The sequence below is a fragment of the Poecilia reticulata genome, chromosome 5 (assembly GCF_904066995.2).
Source record: "Poecilia reticulata chromosome 5, P_reticulata-male-v2, whole genome shotgun sequence".
NCBI classification, from domain to species: domain Eukaryota; kingdom Metazoa; phylum Chordata; class Actinopteri; order Cyprinodontiformes; family Poeciliidae; genus Poecilia; species Poecilia reticulata.
The window spans coordinates 24004468-24023049 of NC_088834.1; the positions used below are offsets into that span (position 1 = coordinate 24004468).

Sequence of the window (18582 nt, forward strand, 5' to 3'; positions counted from 1 at the left end):
ATATGGAGGGGTTATAACCATATTCTTGTTCAGCTAATGTTTCTGTTGGCAACTCTCCATCCCAAAATGAGTGTTTTGCATGCTGAGATGGTTTGGAAAGCAGCTCTGGGTTCAGTGCCAGTGGTTCGTTTGACACGAGCGCTGGCATCCTGTTACACGTAACCCGGGCCTTCGTCCCCTTGCAAAGAATTCAAACGTTTGCAAAAGGTGTGTTTTAAATGTTCGCTTTTAAACGCAGCGCTGTGAAAATATGTATGAACAGAGACCACAGAGAAGGAGGGGGGAAGAAAAAAATCAACATTCAAATTGGATGGAATAACATTAAGGCAGTTGGCATGTTTTTTAAAAAAGGCTTTTAGCTGCAGAATGTAAAACAGAGAGAGTTGTGACAATGGTAGAGGTGGAATATTATGAGTAGCCTTCCTTGCTTCCCTGGGAGAGTTTCATGGAGTGCTTTCTCACTGTGATAATGAAATGACCTGGCCTGCACCGCTCTGCTCCCTCTCTCAAAAACACATCTGCGAGACGAGGGTGAAAATGAGAAAATCCTGCCTCCTCTCTCGAGTTTCGTAAAGCATACTTTCAATATTCTCTTTCTCGGAGAATGATGGCAGTTTGAGTGAGTGCGGACTTCTGTGTCCTTGTGAGCTCGCTGCGTCGCTCCGCCTCGGCGTGCACGCGCTACTTTGTGTGTGCGCGTACGTGTGTGTGAGTCTCGTGGATGCTAAAACCGCTCCGAATGACTTGTAATAAAGTGTATTTGAAGCATATTGAACATAACAGGGCAGCGTACAGAAATCCAGCTGCTTGAAATCCCATAGAGTTGTCATCGTAACAGTGTTTTCGTAACTTAATTTCTGCAGCTTTCATGCAGCGAAATCAATACAATAAGCAGTAAAACTCAGATCAAAGGCTGCAGTTTTGTCCCGTATCGAGGTTAGATCCAATAAGGTAAACTATGGAGCCGCTGTTGAGGGGCCCTGCTGGACTCTCAGGCTGAATCAGAGGAGTGACTCACCAGTTTTGGTACAGCACACAGCCTGCATGCAGACTTTGTACTCCCAACCCCTCTAGTTAACGGGGGAATCTATGGCAGAGCTGAGGCAGAGCGCCGTCATTGAGTTACATAATCAACAGACTAGAGCGTGCATGCGAGAGCGCGCATGCAGGCCTTGTGCATTCATGAAGCTGCGACTCTCCTCGCGCGCCACGCCGAAGCCAACCTGACGCAAAGCTGCTGAAGTTGGACTTTCAGCAACTGTAGAGCAATGGAGTCCATGTATGACAATGCTGGTGTTTCTATGTAAAAAAAAAGAAAAAAGGTGGCACACCACAAAGGGATCTCATGAGACAAAAGAAATATTGTTTTTTTTTAAAAATAATATTTAGGCACTACTGGTCTTTATTTGAAAGTAGCCTGACAGGAAGGAAACAGAGAAAAGGAAGACATGCGTCAAAAGAACCAAAGACGGGAGTTGAACTCAGGATGTCTGCGCCGAGGTCGATAGCCTCCGTATGCTAGCGACAAAAGAAAAGCTAAAGTCAGTCTCTAACAAGTTTTCTACAGCCCATTTGAAAGGCTAGTTTATGGGAACAGATGCCGGACATGTTGACCTGCGTGCCTTTCATCTAACCTTGCAGATATATTTCCATTATAAAATCTTGAAAACCGCAGGGCTGTACAGTGTGACAAGCATTAAATTTGTAATAAAAAAACAAAATGTGCTGAATTGTTGCACTGATGTCAAACATGTCCGTAGAAAATGTTCTGCAATTTGCAAAAATTTACATTGATGTTTTTTAGAAGTTATTAAACAGATCATTGCGGCAATACTTATTCAGATATTGTTGCAATACTTGAATATTTTTATTAGCGAGAAGCACCATCACATTACAGCTTAAACTATAGGAAGTTACTCTAAAGCTTTACTCAGAAACGACTCTGAAATCAGGAATATAAGTTGGTCTCAAAGTCGTGTGAACCAAAGCTCTCTAATCATCATCATCATCAGAATCGTTACTGTCAGAAATATCACTGTCCTCTTCAGAAGCTGTAGCCATTTCTTGTACGTATAAGATTCTCATCTACGATGCTTAAAGTCCGATGTGAAAATACAAACATCAGAGGTCACTTCTACTAAATAGATTCCAATCCGCAGCATGCCAGTACATTGTCCTATGTCTCCTGTCTGAGATTCCCCCAATGCAGGTTTGTCAGACGGAGCGCAAACGTTTTCTGCCTATCTGGTCATTTAATATCAGTTTACTATTTTCAGCTCTTACTGAATCCCCTGAGTTACACAACAGAAAGGAGTTGTTTTGTTATTCTTTGTAATGGGTTTTGCTTCATGACTTTGTCTTATTTATGGGGCTGCAGGAGGACAGACTGGCCCAGGGCTCCGTTTATGCGAGAGCCGCCATCGTTCCCATCCATGGTTGGCTGCTTTCGTTTATTTGCAGTGCTGTGTGTTTGTGGACGGGCCAAGCTTTTGTACGCGCTCAACTTTACATACATATGTATAAACGCCCAAACCCCCCCATTTCCTTTTCCTTTTCCTGTGGAAGGCAATTTTCTGCCCACTTGGCATTAGACGTTTCTCCTGCTCAACGCTGCCATCTGGCTTCGGCGATCGCCGTTGCAGAATTCCTCGAGGGACCCATACGGGCGAGTCAGCGTCTGCCTTTAACAACAGTTTTGGGATCGGCCGTCCACTGGGCCGGTGCTAACTCACCCCATTATGAGCGGGATGATAAAACTGACCTTGAAGCAGTTATGGGCCTTGGGATAATGGAAACCCACTGATAGAGAGCCCATGAAACACCACTCGGGCTTTGGTGACAAAAGAAAATAATGGTTTAACCACATCGCCACGTTCCGAGCGGCATTTAAAATTTTATTAGCAGACATTTTGCACACTGGTGCTCAACTAGCAGTGACGAATTAAGGGATTCGTCGATGTATCTATAATCAGTGTAATTCTGCATGTTAGGAATGAAGACTTATGGTTTTAATAAAACTAGAACTAACTTTATATGATTTTCTTTTTTTTGGTGTATTCTCCCACTGTGAAATTAAAACCAATACAGTCAGCTCCATCATGGACTCCAGGCTGAAATCTGCACTTACATAAAATAATAAAGCAAAAGCGACCAGTGGAGAAACACAAGTAGGTCAGACTGAGGCCACAGCATTTGTATGGGTCATGGTAAAAGTGCTCATATGTATGCAGGCTTATGGGCCCCCTGGGAGCATTGGGCTGACCTTGTAGCGTACTCTGATCTATGTCCTCATCTCCCCCCTATGCCCTCTTTTCCTGATTCCTCCCTCTGTCTTCCCCTCCTTTCTTTTTTCTTTATCACCACACTTCCCTCTCCTCAAACACCTGCCTCACATGCAATCCGACTCCACCTCATTCTTTTAATGTGTTTTCTGTATGCCTTCTGCACCCCCCACTTCCCCTCTGATGACTTCCTTTATTCGCGCGCTCTCGCTTTTTTACTCGTTCTAACTCCCCCTGTCCGTTTTCCTTATCCCCGCTCGTCCTTTTTTCCATATCAACAGCCAGTCTGATAAATAATGCATCACAGCACATTACAAACATTAGTAGGGTTCTCTCGGCCCGTCAAAGAGAGGGAGGAGACGAGATGGGGAGGGATGGGGTAGCTCCGTTTTTTAAGTAAGGCGTTGTGGAGAACGGTCGGGTTTGATACGAGCCGCCGGAGAAGGGCGGAGGTGTGGGCTGAAATGTTTCGCCCCGTGTGGATGCGAAAAAGCTCATAAAGATGATGACTTTATCCGCAAACTCAAAAAAAAAAAGGAAAAAAAAGCATATTGACGATTTGCAAAACACAGATCGCACCAGAAAATAATAATAATAAAAAAAACTCCAACTCTTTTCTTTTACCTTTCAGCCTTCAGATTCCACCATCTCCTCCCCCTCTCCTCCTCCTCCTCCTCCTCCTTCTCTCCCTCCATCCCTCCTGGCAGCGTGGCGATTGGCATTATTAAAAATTGATTGGCGGAGAGCGTTTAGCAGGGTGGCGAGGCGGAGAGGGAAATTTTGACAGGCAGGAGTGAAATGAAAGGAGAGCCTCGGCGGACATGGTGTGGAAAGGTCTCAGTGGGGGACAGAGAGTGTGTAGATGCGTGCGTGTGTGTGTAAGTACTAAAAGAAGATTGGCCAGGACATTTTGTAGTGTGAACCAGCAGTTTGAGAACTAATGCAGGAGGAGTTTGTACTGTGGTGCCTGACTCATATCGCTTGAACTTTTTTCTCATTTTTCTACTTTGAGGCACAAAATTTCAGTGGTAGATATTGAACATTAGTGAGCAAACAGCAGAAAGACGAGGGAACGCACCAGACAGGAGAAAGATGTTAAGAAATTTAAAGCAGGATTAGGTCATAATACTTAAAGCTTTCAACATTCGATGAAACGTCAATCAAGCCACGTGGCAAAAAAGCTAACAATCCACCTCCCCTGTGCCGACAATGAAATGCGGTGGTGACAACACCACGCTGTGAGGATGCGTTTCATCAGTATGTGTAGGGAAGCTGGTAGGACTTTGAGACAAATGGAGCGAAATACATGAGAATCATCAGAGGAAACCTGTGAGGAGCTGCAGATCGGAGGTTCGCTTTCCAGCTGGTTAACAAGCCTGAACATACAGCTACAACGAGCTACGGCCAAGCAGTTTAGAGAGAGAGGGGAAGTGGGTTAGAACGGCCGAGTTAAAAAAAAGCGACCCACGTCCAGCGTCCAGAAAGACTTGGAAGACGGTTGCATACAGTCCTCTGTTCAGTCTAACTGAGCTCCAGGTATTTTCTAAAGAAAATAAGGCAGAGCTTTCAGTGTCTACAGCTGCACAACGGATAGAGGGGTACCTTACAAAGACTTCTGAATAAATGTGTGTGTGTGTGTGCGTGTGCGTGTGCGTGCGCGTGTGTGTGTGTGTGTGTGTGTGTGTGTGTGTGTGTGTGTGTGTGTGTGTGTGTGTGTGTGTGTGTGTGTGTGTGTGTGTGTGTGTGTGTGTGTGCGTGTGAATTCGTATCGATATTTAACAGTGAATTATGATGGTGCACGCGTAGCTCCACTGACCCCCTGTTATCTCTCCTCCATCGTTCCTGTCCTCCCTCTGCTGATCCCTTCTCTCCCCCTTTCATCTCAGATCAAATAATATTTCCAGCCCAAACTCCCAACAAGCCATTCCCCCAACAGCCACAAGCGCTGCAGCTTTGAGCTTTGGAGATTTCTAATACACTTAAATTGTCATTTGCTTGAGTCATTCTGCGAAAGTTGTATTGTGGAGGGTGAGGGGGGGAGGTGAAAGCATGCAACCATTACATGATGCTAACCGGTCTCCTCTTCTTCCTCTTTCTCTCTTTTTGTCCCTCTTTTTTTCTTTTTCTCAAACTGTCACAGATGAACAGACCGATCCAGGTGAAGCCAGCAGACAGTGAGAGTCGAGGAGGTAGAGTATGCCCTTCCTTCCTTCTTTTTTTTTTATTTTATTTTCCTTCCACCCTCCCTTTCTTTTTACTCCAACCATGCTGCCTGCATACATCAGCTTCACCATTATCTGTCCCGTCGAGACGACGGCCAGCGCCTCGACGCAGGCTGACAGCGCAGCCTGGCCCCCGGACCCTCCAGCGCTCAGAACGCATTATGTAAACAACCCCCCCAACCCCCAACCCCCACCCCGGTCGGCTCAGCCTGCAGCTCCTGTCTGTCGTCATGTGCAACGTGAAGAAAAGCACACGTCTTGTCATGCAAGAAAACAAAGTTGCCTCCTCTGTCAAAAACACCTGTAAAAATCAGTTTGCAACAATGTAAACCCTGTTTGACTCGTGTCACGGCAAAGAGCTGATTAAATGAGAAGTTCTGCAGGGGTAAAAAGGTGGTGGGGGGGGAGGTTAACACGGGGAGCTTTATTGACAGCCAAGATGGCTTAAAGGAAATTTTCTACGTCTAGACATTTGGCGACCCACTCTTGACATCAATCACAGGGCTGTGCGAGATAAGACCGAAGCCATCTTTTTGTCCAGAGTGTCTCAGACCTTCAAGTGGTTAATATAATTGGCAATACAGTGATTTTTTTTCTTCTTTTTTTTTTATCCACAAGTAAGAGGGGAGAGAAACAGCAACGGAACATGGAAGCGGCTAAAGGTTGATGAGCAGCAGAAGTCTAGGGAGAGAAAGGAGAGGTGTCACCCTGTAGTAAAAAAAAAAAGAAAATAACCTTTAAAGAAAGGAAGAGAGGCCGTGCAACATCCTCCTCTATTTAGTCTGCCTGCTGCCGGTGTGTGAGTGTGTGGGGAGTTCGGGGGGGAGTGGAGGGTGATTGATGGAGCGGGAGAAAACTGAAGCAAGCAGCGAGCGTAAGGAAACAAAGAGCTAGCGGCGGAAGACATGCATACGCGTCTGTACGGGAGGTCTATCTGCTCCTGTACGGATGTCCTTCCCTCACGTCTCTCATCTGTTTTCCACGCTGCGATGTTTCAAAGCTAAACGCCGCGCCACCAGGGCACAAACGTTTCACAGAGCCCAGTAGAAAAGGGGAGCGCGGTGCCTGGCAGGGCGGTTCAGGCGCATCGGACATTTGCGTGGTGTGTTTTATCTGGTGGGTGGACACAAAGTAGTGCATGATTGTGAAGGGGAAGGAAAATAATTTTTAAAAAAAGTTAATAAATAAAGCTTGTCCCTTTACTATGAAACAACTAAATAAAATGCAGTGCAGCTTACTGCGTAAATCAGAGAAAAGTAGACTCACTAATCATAAAACCATAAAATCCACAGTATAATTATCATTAGTTGTAGTAGTAGGAGTGGTAATTGGATTTTTATGACCTTTTGAACTTTAAGTGCCTTTTGGTCAACCTGTTGTGCCTAAAAGTGCATGATTGATCGTTTTGACCTTGACTCTTAACTTTAATTTTACTTAAACTAAGTAAATGTCGCCGTGTGACGCCCGCTGCCAGATTATAACTTTTAGGCATCACATCTGCAGTCCTTTGACAGGTTGAGGTAAGAAAAGACACTTTACAAACACTTAAAAAGTTCTTCTGGCAGGATAGATACATTTTTGTTCAGAAATAGTGTAAAGTAATGTAAAATTCACATCACAACTATATAGTACTTTGTGTTGGTCTGTCGTAAATTAATGGCCACTTTTGCAAAGGAAAACATGCCATTGCTAGCGTTCGTAAAATACTTGCTGCAGTTGCCGAAAGGATTCACAATTTAGTGATTTGAAACTGAAATAATTAAAGTTCCTAATGTAGTCCAAAAATAAATGCAAGTGTATTGATCAGCAGGAGTGAAAGTAGTTTTAAATTCTTGGGGGTACTATGACAAAAAAAAAAAATATATATATATATATATATATATATATATATATATATATATATATATATATATATATATATATATATATGTAAGCTGGGTAGCTCTTGAATTGCTACAAAATAAAGCTGTATGTCCCTCAGGCCACTGGCTGCAATGTTGACACGTTGAGATGCCATGAGACCTAAATTCTGAACATCATGGCATGGAGTGCATCCCAGTTTTCCATGTCTGACATATAACCATTCATTTTAACTTTTAAACTGGTTCTATTGATCCTGTGTCCATACAGAAGGATAATCATGACCTGTTTGTTCTGAAGATCCTGCAGCTTCCACTTCTCTTCCTAACATGGCGCCTCCTCACCCTGATTCTCATACTGATCGGAGGAACCACAGAGCTCTGTTAGGTTAAAAGCTCATCTTCTGAAGTTGGGATATTTTTCCTCCAACAGGTTCCAGAGGAATCACCTCAAACCAGATGTTGGACTGGATTTTATTTCACTGTCATTTGTGAATATTAGCTTCTCATTTTCAACAGTGGAGCTATAAAGGTTGAAAAAGGTTATAATTAAGTCTCATTAACATCAATATTTCCACTAAATAAGAGGTAAAAAACAAAAGTGTTTAATAAAGGAAAAGCCTCTCAGACTCTGAGCCCGACAGCACCAAACTATTTTATATTAGACAATGAATTTATTTTCACACAATTATTGCAGTAGAAGACATTTGTTTGTTAAATACTTAATCCAACATATTTACCGTGTTTGATGTTTGTTGTAAATGACATATAGTCACAAAGAACGAGGTAATTAGTCCAAGTTTGTAGTTTATTGAATGTTCAGAAACTACAGCGGCTGTGATGCGCCACAGCAAAGGTAAACAACCTGAACAGGTGATCAACTCTAAACCACTCGCACATTTTTACTCTCCGTCTCTCTGTCATTTAAGCACACCCGTTGCCATGGCAACCTCCTGCGCTCCACAAGCCAACCAGTGATTACGTCAAAAACATAACATTCAGTCCGTTACGATATTAGGTTTTCAGGCTTGATATTTATTTTGCAATTATTAATAAGCCTCCCTGAACACAGCGATGGTTGATTAGTTAATTTTAAACTCCTGCTCTGTTATTTTGGTAATGGAACCGAAATGCACAGAATTACGCAACACCTTGTTGACACAATAATTACTGATATTATTATTGTTGTTGAATCATTCATTTGAATACGTTTTGTTGATTTTTGTTGTTGTTGTTCTTTAATAAAGTTCTGAACGTCTTGAGAAGGAGTCAGAGGAGGATGTGCTGCTCTCAGCGTCCTGGCGGCGTTCAGTTTGTCACATAATGCCGAGATCGACTCAAAACCTTCTGCGATCGACGTGTTGCAGCCCTGCTCTAGTAAAGCACGAACAGCTCAGAGACCATATGAAATGGGAAAAAAGTTATTTATTAACTGATTAAGTCTGTTTTAGATTGTTCTTGAAAATCGAATCAGTCACGGCTAATTAGTGGGCGCAGTCGCGGCTGCACAGTGAACCCATTGATTTTTTACAGCAGTCAGCTGCTCCTCTCTCTTGCAGGTACTGCGTACCCCCTCTAAATCTTTTAGGGGTACGCAGTACCCTGCCGTACCCCCTTACTTTCACCCCTGTTGATCAGATCAGGAAAGCGGAAAAACCGGACACATTTAAGGAAATGACAGAAGTGTAAATGTATGGAACTAAAGACTGGCGAGTTTAACGGCGCCTCAGAGAAGGAAAGGCTTTGTTTGCATTGAGCCGAGTGAAACTGGCTTAAATAGAGAGATCTCTGTTTACTGTCTGTTCAGTAGGATAATCGTGAAAGTATTTCTTCCCTCATTGTTCTCCCCAGAAAACACAAGTTTGAACTTTGTTTGGCTTGGACAGAAATCAGAGCAAATCCAAATCCGTCCTGCATTGAACATAAAACACTCAGTAGAAGTTTACACATCCATCATGAGTACGGATATATTTCGAGATATTTAATTATGCATTTATTTGTTTTGTTTTTCAGGTGGGAATATTCATACAACAAGCAACTTCATTAAATCCCCAGATATAGGAATTGTGTGTAAAAGTTTTAAATGAATGCAAATTTTCTAAAAATCCAGTTTTTAGAATTACACATACAGGCTCACACATATACATAATGCATAACCTCACTAATATCTAATATTTGGATGAATGTTATTTAGCACGTTACGGTCCAGGCTTTGTTCAGGCTAGAGATATGACCACTTTTATTTTTTTCTTGTTTTAGAAAGGGTAGCGAGTTAATTTAAATAGTTTGGCTTGCTGGCACTGACTCCAATTTTAATCATGGTCCACAAATTATGAGTAGGACTGAGATCAGGGCTTTTGGACCGCAACAGAGAAAGCTTAATGCAAGGCTCCCTTGATTAATTTTGATGCGTTTTGGGTCGTTGTCAGGTCGGGAAACTCGGCTTTCAGGCCATCTGACACCAAAACCGTCAACTTTAGATGAGCGCAGAGACGCTCATGATGTACAAGACCCACCCAGGAGAAAACACGGGGACACCAGAGTCACAACCAAATCCCTCACAAAGAAACTGGTCAGATTTCATAAAGATTGAGCTGTTTGGTTCCAGTGACAGAGAAGTCTAGACATGAGGAGGCTAGCAGATTTCATTTTGCATCAAATGCCAAACACGGTGGTGGTAGCATCATGCTGAGGGTCTGTGTCTCTGACAGCGATACTGATGGACTGCACAAAGTGGGTGGAATAATGAAAATAAAAGACAACCTTCAAATTATTTCACTTTATCTCAGATAAACGGCTTTGTGGTTGAAATGTGGACGCAGCTCGGTGTCGCAACTTTACCGCGATCCCAAACACACACACATCCAACCTGGGTTTGGACCGGATAAACCAGAACAATTAAGCTTCTGGACTGACTCCAACTTCAGCCCCATAAAAAAAAAGAATAGATCACACTTTAAAGCAAGAGAACCAATCGATTAAATGGAGCTTCACCGATTCTGCTAAGAGGAGGAGTGAAACCTTTGGCCAGAAACATGCCTGAGGTCTGCTGACCGCTGCAACACAAAGAGGTTTAGCTGTGACTTGCTGGAGGATATTTGTCCGAATATTTATGAGTTGTAGTGTTTTGTAGTTCTGCTCAGTCTGGGGGCTGACCGTTCCTTTACGACGTTTGTTCCACCGGAGAAACACGTCCGACTGCCATGATGGCAAATCCAACTTACAACTGAAGATTAAACGTTGAAAATAAACTGAAATGTCTGCCAATCCTTTAAAGAATATTAAATATTAACTGTGACGTGTCACAAACGTATCCAGGTTTGTAGGAAGAATTAGAATGCCGAGTGCCTAGAAAACAAATTCAAGATCGACACTTTGTCTGCCTGAGATTATAGCTGAAGAATTGGAAAAAAAAAAAAAAACACTATTAGAAAATATCATAAAACAAGGCACAGCTTATTTTAAGCTATTCCTTTGTAGGTATTTATATTTTAATATTAAATGTGTTGGGAAAGTTAAGCTTTCTAATAAAAATTTTGTTTTAAGGTGAGATGTTGGAAATCTATAAAGCATTACGATTGAAACCAATGCGACTGTGAATAAAGAGGATTTCTGATGTCAGCCATAAAATAAGAGTTTTTAAACATCCTAGTAAAACGTTAGTAAACCTATCAGGACGATAAACTGACCTGTACTTTCTGCACGTGTGTGAAAAAGTGGAAATGCAAATAATACTCAGATTTCACCTCATATTTTCCATGAAGATGCTAAGGAGTCGGACCTTCTGAGACTCGTGTGTGTGTGTATGTGTGTGTGTGTGTGTGTGTGTGTGTGTGTGTGTGTGTGTGTGCGTGTGTGTGTGTGTGTGTGTGTGTGTGTGTGTGTGTGTTTCTGCATAGGTGTGTGTCCTCCAACTGTGATATTAGGTGCACTCTTGTAAACACTCGTCGTTCCAACCCAGCCCACCCGGTGCAAGGCCGGAGCGCAGATTAGTCTTGTTGACTCGGCAAGGACGCCCTGTTAAGCACAGGCAGAGGGGGGAACGGACACTCGGCGCAGGCGGCGTGCGCGCGCCCTCACACTGCGGGCGCCCGCAGAGAATCCGCATCTGCACACGCGTTAATTTGCAGAGCGTTTTTTTTTTTTTTGCAGGCGATTGCTGTGCGCCTCATCAATTTCTAAACATACACATTCGTTCCCCGCAAATCCGAATGTTTATGGGATGCGAGGAAAGGAAACATGTTGACGCGCTTCTTTCGTCAAATGTAAGCCGGTGCTCTAGTCCACCTTTAAATCATAGATTTGACTTGTGCTAAATTAAAAGATCACTTCCAGATCTTTTTGTATATCAAAAAATGTGATCAGTAAATCAGTCCTAAATATTATATTTTAATATTGTATACATTCATAACACAAACGATGTATTTCAAGCATCGTTTTGGGTTGTCCCGTGCAATTTCTGTTAATTTTGATGATTACAGCCGATGTAAACTCAAGATCCGGAAGAAGATTTTTACTGAGACGCATGTTTCTTAATACAGTACAACGGTCATTGTTCCTTTTCCCTCAATTCCCTGAATTTGCTGAATGATGTTAAAGCAGGAATTAGTTTTGGGATAGCAGGCAGACGTCAAGACCTGCTGAGAAATGAAATCATTATTTCACAAGGAGATATGATAAGATTTTTAATTATATTTCTCATTATTAAGATGTTGATTTTCTTAACATACCCAACACTGTTCTTTTCTTAAACATCTTGCAAGTTTATCATTTTGGGTCGAATTTAAGAGACCTATAGACGACAAAGCGGGTCGCAAGTCTGCAGAAACTAGAGAACTGTCAAAACTAATAATAGTAAAAAAAAATATTGTTATTTCATACAGTTTTGCTGTTAAAACTATATGATTTTGTAAAAACTGGATATTTCCATGCAGATCAATGTAGCCGTGATCTGCACTCAGGCTGGTCTTTGGCTAGAGATGATTGAACCGTAGTTTTTGATGCGCAGTTAATAACGATGCCGGCAAGCTTGTGGTTTCCACACAGAGTGAGATCCGGTGGAGCTGAACTTAGACTGCAGCTAGATTTGAGCCCTGAGGACAGGAACACCAACGCATCTGTCTTTTCTCCTGCCTGACACCTGCGACAGGTGCAATTCCTTATCTACAGGAAGTAGGATCTTCTGATTCTGAGAAAAAAGAGGGGAAAAAAAAAAAAGTCTGATTCGTGTGACAGATTCCGGCCATAAAACGTAACGTGTTATTTTAGTTTCTTTCTCCCTTTTATTAAACTTTCAAAAGATCCTGTGCCGAAGCTGTTACTCGCGTGTTGCAGACAGGAAATTATCTCTCAAAGCAAAAAGGTCTAATACGCGCTGTCCAACCTTCAGAAAAGAGCTCTTTATCCTCCTTTGATTTCTCTTGTATGTTATTGTAGCAGTATTATATGTTGTAAAATCAAGCAAGAGTGACTACCCAGATCTCAATAGAGTTAAAAAAAAAAGAGCCTTTTGAATGACCTGCAACATTAAAGCACAGCCAGAAGTGGAAAGAGGGAAGCTTTGCACAGCCTGTTTGTGCTGTGGCATTATTACCGGCACAGAGTCCAGATGGTACAAAGCAAGGGGCTGCAGATGAAGTCCAGAACTAATTGAATAACTGCAGCATTTATTTACTCCAGCGCCACCGAACCGGCCTCTTCAGGTGTGGAGTCGATGAACAGACGTGAGCTTTCAACCAATGGCAACGTCTTCCCTTAGCCGTGAAGGGTTTGGGACTCACTGCTAAAAAGTATTTCAACAACAAAAAAAATGCTATTGGGAACAGTTGATAACTTTTGGACTGGTTTTAAGGGGCATTTTGAACTACTTTCATTCTTCAGTTGTTTATACTAATAAAAACGGCAAAAGGACTTTCAAGTAAACTGGAATTATCCATCATTAAAATGGTATTTCTGAGTATCTTTCTAGAAATGTTTTATACGGCCGTTTGTTTTTTACCTCACTGTTTGTTTTCAAATGGATGTTCAGCATCGCTAAAGAACTCCACCGCCGTCGCACGTCTGCCTCGTGTTTCAGCGGTGATAAGCTGCTTTAGGTAAATTAAATAAATGTTGTCATCCCTACAAACAGTTTATTTTTAAATGGTTGCAGATTGGCTCTCTGCACACAAATCCATCTGATGACTCCGCTCACAGTGACATGGGAAAACACATTTTCTTTTAAAAATAACATCTCTTCTAGCTATCAAATTATTTCGACGCCCTCCATAATTGGGGCCCGGATAAGCCTTTGCGAGACTCCATTGAGGACTACACCATCTGCATTTGTTATTCCCAATTCTGCCCAACTAAAACAAGCTGCCACGGATTCATACTTTTTTGACACGTTGAAAAAAAAAAAATCCTGCAGCATGAGATTTGCAACTCTGGGACGCCAAATGTTCGGCACTGGTACGAAACGAGCAGAAAGGCTTTTCAAATGTCTCAGCAACAACCTGATAACAAACTTGTTTTACGACTTGCTACGCTGTGAAGACGCTCCGTCTACACCGATGAAGATTTACTCCCATTGGGATGTTCCAACTCATGAAATTATTTCAGCTGACAATCGTCTACCCAACCTGGGGTCACTCATTAACTTTGTTTAGGCCATTACACTTTCATCTCTTGATGGTCAGGGATGAATAAAGCAAGACATGGTGAAATTCTGTCTCAAATCAGTAAAATGCTGTAACTTTTACCCGTTATTCCAACACACAGACATAAATGAACATGAACTCTAAAAATGCAACAGCATTTGACAGTTTACCCATAAAAGAGTGCAACCAAAATTTTCAAGACTACAGCATTTTAGCTACTATATTTTTGCTTTTGCTGCGTTGCGTAACGCACGGACAACACGCGCGCTTGTGCATTACCTCCAGTATCAAAACTGATCCACGCTAAGGCTTTCGCTAAACCTGCCTTTGATTCCTTTTCTGTGTATTCCTGAGGCTTCCATCTGAAGGCACATCTGATCCTCTGATCATGACCTCCTCTCCCTTTCTTTTTAGAAGACAGAAAGCTCTTTGTGGGCATGCTTAACAAGCAGCAGTCAGAAGACGACGTGCGGCGCCTCTTTGAGTCCTTCGGCAGCATCGAGGAGTGCACCATCCTCCGAGGTCCCGACGGAAACAGCAAAGGTAGACTTTGTGACAGTGGCGGCTTTTCTTTTCTTACCTCTGTGACACAAGTGAGCAAGCTGATGACCATGAATAGAAATGCAATACAGAACAACCGTTTCATTCAGCAAATGTGAACATGAGACGAACCCGAACGAAGGAGGGGAAAATTAACTAAACTTCCTCGTTTAACCTCAAGTTTCATGTCCTGGTACATAAAAAAAAAAAAATGAAAGGAAAAAAAAGGATTGTTTTAAAATGCTCTCGGGGTGCTCCACAAGTTCAGCGGTGGGTTCAGCAGCCAATCAATGAGGTTCAGTGATAACTAAGCTTGATAATTGCAGTGTGCTTGATCATTCCGAGTCCTGCATGAAGCTCCATTAACGAGGCTCCGTCAGCTCGCTTACTCAGCTGGATTTCCCCGATAATTACTGCGAACGTGACCATTCAGATTCATCAGTGACACTTGTCAGTGTGAAGCAGTGTCAGGACGCTGTGGATCGCAGGCTCGGTAATGGTGCCAGAGCGGCTCGTTTTGTCGACCATCCAGTAGTGTAACAAAATGCTGGGAACTGGACTCCTACTCAGTTGTGTGTGTGTGTGTGCGTGTGTGTGTGTGTGTGTGTGTGTGTGTGTGTGTGTGTGTGTGTGTGTGTGTGTGTGTGTGTGTGTGTGTGCGTGTGCGTGTGTGTGTGTGCGTGCGTGTGTGTGTTGTTACTAGAAATGCTGTTGCTTTTGTTCTCACCTTACTTGTTTTTTTCTACTCTCCGGGTCTTTTTCCTCAGGTTGTGCATTTGTAAAATACTCGTCTCACGCTGAAGCTCAGGCAGCCATCGGTGCACTACATGGCAGCCAGACGATGCCTGTGAGTATCCTGTGGCTGTGAAGAGAGAGAGAGAAAGAGAAACAAAGCGATGAGTCACATAGACAACACAGTTAAATAGCACTTGATTGCCTTTTTAAAGTTTTAAACTTTATTATCCCCATGGAGGGGATTTGTCCTTTGGATGCAACCCATCCTAAATTTTTCAGTGGAGTGAGCACCAACTGTAGCTCTGAGGCCGCTGCCTTGGCAGGAAACATAGAAGCACATGTGTGTGCAGCATGGGTGTGCAAGTACAAATGAAAGCTTATGTCCTCTGTCAGTCGAACCACACTAACTTGTCCTGCCGGGTGTGTGTGTGTGTGTGTGCGTGTGTGTGTGTGGGTGTGGGTGGGCGTACAGGGTGCCTCGTCCAGTCTGGTGGTAAAGTTCGCTGACACGGATAAGGAGCGCACCATCCGCCGCATGCAGCAGATGGCTGGTCAGATGGGCATCTTCAACCCCATGGCCCTGCAGTTTGGAGCCTACGGAGCCTACGCTCAGGCAAGAGTCACATAGATACGTTTTTGTTTTTTTGGCTTTTCCATCGAGAGTTATTTATGGCAAATAGTGTGTTAAGCGCAAATTGTGGTTATGCTGTTCCCCCTTGAACCGGTTCACATTTGTCTTGTTGCAACCCACAACCTTTAAAGCTGCCATTTTTACAGAAAAAATAATAAATTTTTTTGTTAAATTGTGACAGTAATCTGTGAAAAGATTGATCTCCTTCACTTCCTCCCTCTGCTACTATTGCTGTCAGAAGAGATGCACCACTTCCACACAAAAACAATCAACCAGAGAGTGTTAGTGCTGTTAATCATCTTCTTGTACATGCTGCTAAATGTACTAATAACTTAAGGTTAAAAGAAAACTGTTCATCTACTGTCATTGGTGCCAACTAGACTTTGTCCTGCTGTCTTGAAGAAGCTGCAGAAGCGATGGGGGTGAGCAGCGCATACATAAACCTGATTGACAGCAATAACAGCCTTCCTCCACACTCTGGTTGGTTGTTTCTAGTTGGCGCTGGGAGAAGGCAGAGGACTTTGCTTTTTTCACAGATTATCTGTTTACCATAGCATACTGTCATTTCACAACATAGTGAGTTTCAACAAATTAGTAACAAAAAATTTATATTTTTAGAAGTTACATACTGTTACCGTAATGTACGTTATTTGGATTTCAGATGCCATACTGAGGAAAATAACAATTACACAAAAAAGAATTAAGAAATCAAAGCTAGCGAGTCTATTGAGGGATATTTCTACCAGATCCATCCGGTCAAGCATCTGAACTTGAATTCTCAGTTAGATTCAGGTCTGGAGCTTGACGGGGAATGCATTTTGATCTAACCAGCTTCACTGTAGCTCTAGTTGTAAGCTTGGGGTTGTTATTGTCCTGCTGGAAAGTAAATCTCCACCCCAACCTCAAGTCTTTTTCAGCCTCTAACAGGTTTTCTTTTGACTGTATTTAGCATCTCTGACCAGCTTCCTACTGTAATGATACAGTCATCTGACCGGTGAGCTCTCTGCCACGTGCTTCGTGTGTTTCATATGTGGCCTGTGGCAAACTGTGAACAGGATTTCTTGTGGCTTTCCTTCTTACCACTCTTCTATAAAGTCCAGATCTGTGGACAGACCTATTTCATTGCCATTTAGGTCGTGCTCCATTTTATTTTGTGGCGTCAGAGTAAAGAGGCTGAGCAGGAAAGCTTTCGACATTTTAAGTCGTAAAGAATTTTGCTGGCCGCGTGTCGTTTTCCCTCCGCTTCACGATGAATCGCCCTTCGGTGAAAGTCTCTGTAACGCTAATAAAACACGTCGAATATGAGGTTTTGAACGTGGCAAAAGTTCAAGGGCTGCGTATGCAGCTCCAAAAGGCTCCATAAATACCAAATAATGTCCGAAGAGGAAATGGAGGTCATGTCAAATTTTTGCGTTAGTCTTAAAAAACAGAAGCTCGGTTTGGGGAATAGATATTCTGTAAGAATCAATACCCGGTTTCTACCTAATAGCCTCTTTTTCTTGTCTCTGTGCTGTACCTCATTTCACTTTATAGCCCTACTTCTTCCTTTTATCTGCCTTTCTCATCTCAGTGACCTCACAGACAGCGGCATTCCTTTTATTACTCTCTGCTCTGCTTTCTAATCCCATCTCCTCCCCTTCCTCCTCCTCCTCCTCCTCCGCCTGCAGGTGCAGCAGCAGGCGGCGTTGATGGCGTCTGTAGGACAGGGGGGCTACCTCAGTCCTATGGCGGCCTTCGCAGCAGCCCAGATGCAGCACATGGCCACCATCAATGGCCTCCCCGGAGCACCGCTGACCCCCACGTCAGGTAACAGCGACGGAGGTCAGGGGTTAAAGGTCTGTGCAGGAATAGTTAGCATGGAGGTAGCATTCTTGATTCTAACAAAATAGAAGAATTTCAGGAGACTTTTTTTATTTCTTTTTTTATATATATATATATTAGGTGAAACTGGTCATCGGCGGTTCGTTTCCGATGAACATTCACTTCAAAAGCAATCTAAATATTAAGAAAAGAAAGAACTTGCATGAGGAATAGCAACATTATTGGCACCGAGCAAGTCTCTATGACAACGGTTTATTTCAAGTCTTGTCAGAGGTGTCAATAATAACCGTTGGAGCCGTCGCTGAAGGTGAAAATAGATCCACTGCGATTGGCTCAGAATGCATTAAAGGAAATGGATCAAATTCCAAGAATCCAACTGCAGCTGGGAAGATGCCCACACCTTTTTTTTTTCTTCTTTTCACTGCTCTGCAGGATTAGCTCAGCGACTCAGGTCTAATGGCTGTTGTGTAGCCCTGAGGGTCACACGGGGCCAAGGAATCAGCCCTGACATTTAGCGTCTTCACCGGTCCACTGGACCAGCCCCTCTGACATTTTCGTGACTCGGTAGCCGGTCGAAACCGAACTTTCCCATCATGTCTTCAGGAAGAGATAAAAGAAAAAAGAAAAACAAAAAAAACAAACAATGTTTGTCAATATTTCTGTTATTGCAGGTGGCAGCACTCCCCCGGGCATTAGCGCCCCCACAGTGACCAGCATCCCCTCCCCCATTAGCGTTAATGGTTTTACTGGCATGCCGCCGCCCCAGGCGAACGGGCAGCCGCCGGCAGAGGCTGTCTTCACCAACGGGATCCACCATTACCCAGGTAGGTTTGATCGTCTGCGGAGCATCCATTA

The 18582-nt window shown here is 43.1% G+C and overlaps 1 protein-coding gene across 22 annotated transcripts in view; it reads left to right on the forward strand.

Moving 5' to 3' along the window:
* The window catches only part of celf4 (CUGBP, Elav-like family member 4), a 119894-nt gene that overhangs the window by 85688 nt on the left and 15624 nt on the right, over nt 1-18582 (forward strand). For 11 of the 22 annotated variants that reach the window (XM_008409497.3, XM_008409494.3, XM_017304670.2 and 8 more), the window contains exons 3-8: nt 5422-5470; nt 14415-14543; nt 15308-15387; nt 15730-15888; nt 17574-17712; nt 18399-18551. In XM_008409497.3, coding sequence (XP_008407719.1) covers nt 5422-5470; nt 14415-14543; nt 15308-15387; nt 15730-15888; nt 17574-17712; nt 18399-18551 — 709 coding nt within the window. The remainder of the gene's footprint in view (nt 1-5421; nt 5471-14414; nt 14544-15307; nt 15388-15729; nt 15889-17573; nt 17713-18398; nt 18552-18582) is intronic. The other 11 variants (XM_008409498.3, XM_017304671.2, XM_008409491.3 and 8 more) reach the window with 3 other exon arrangements.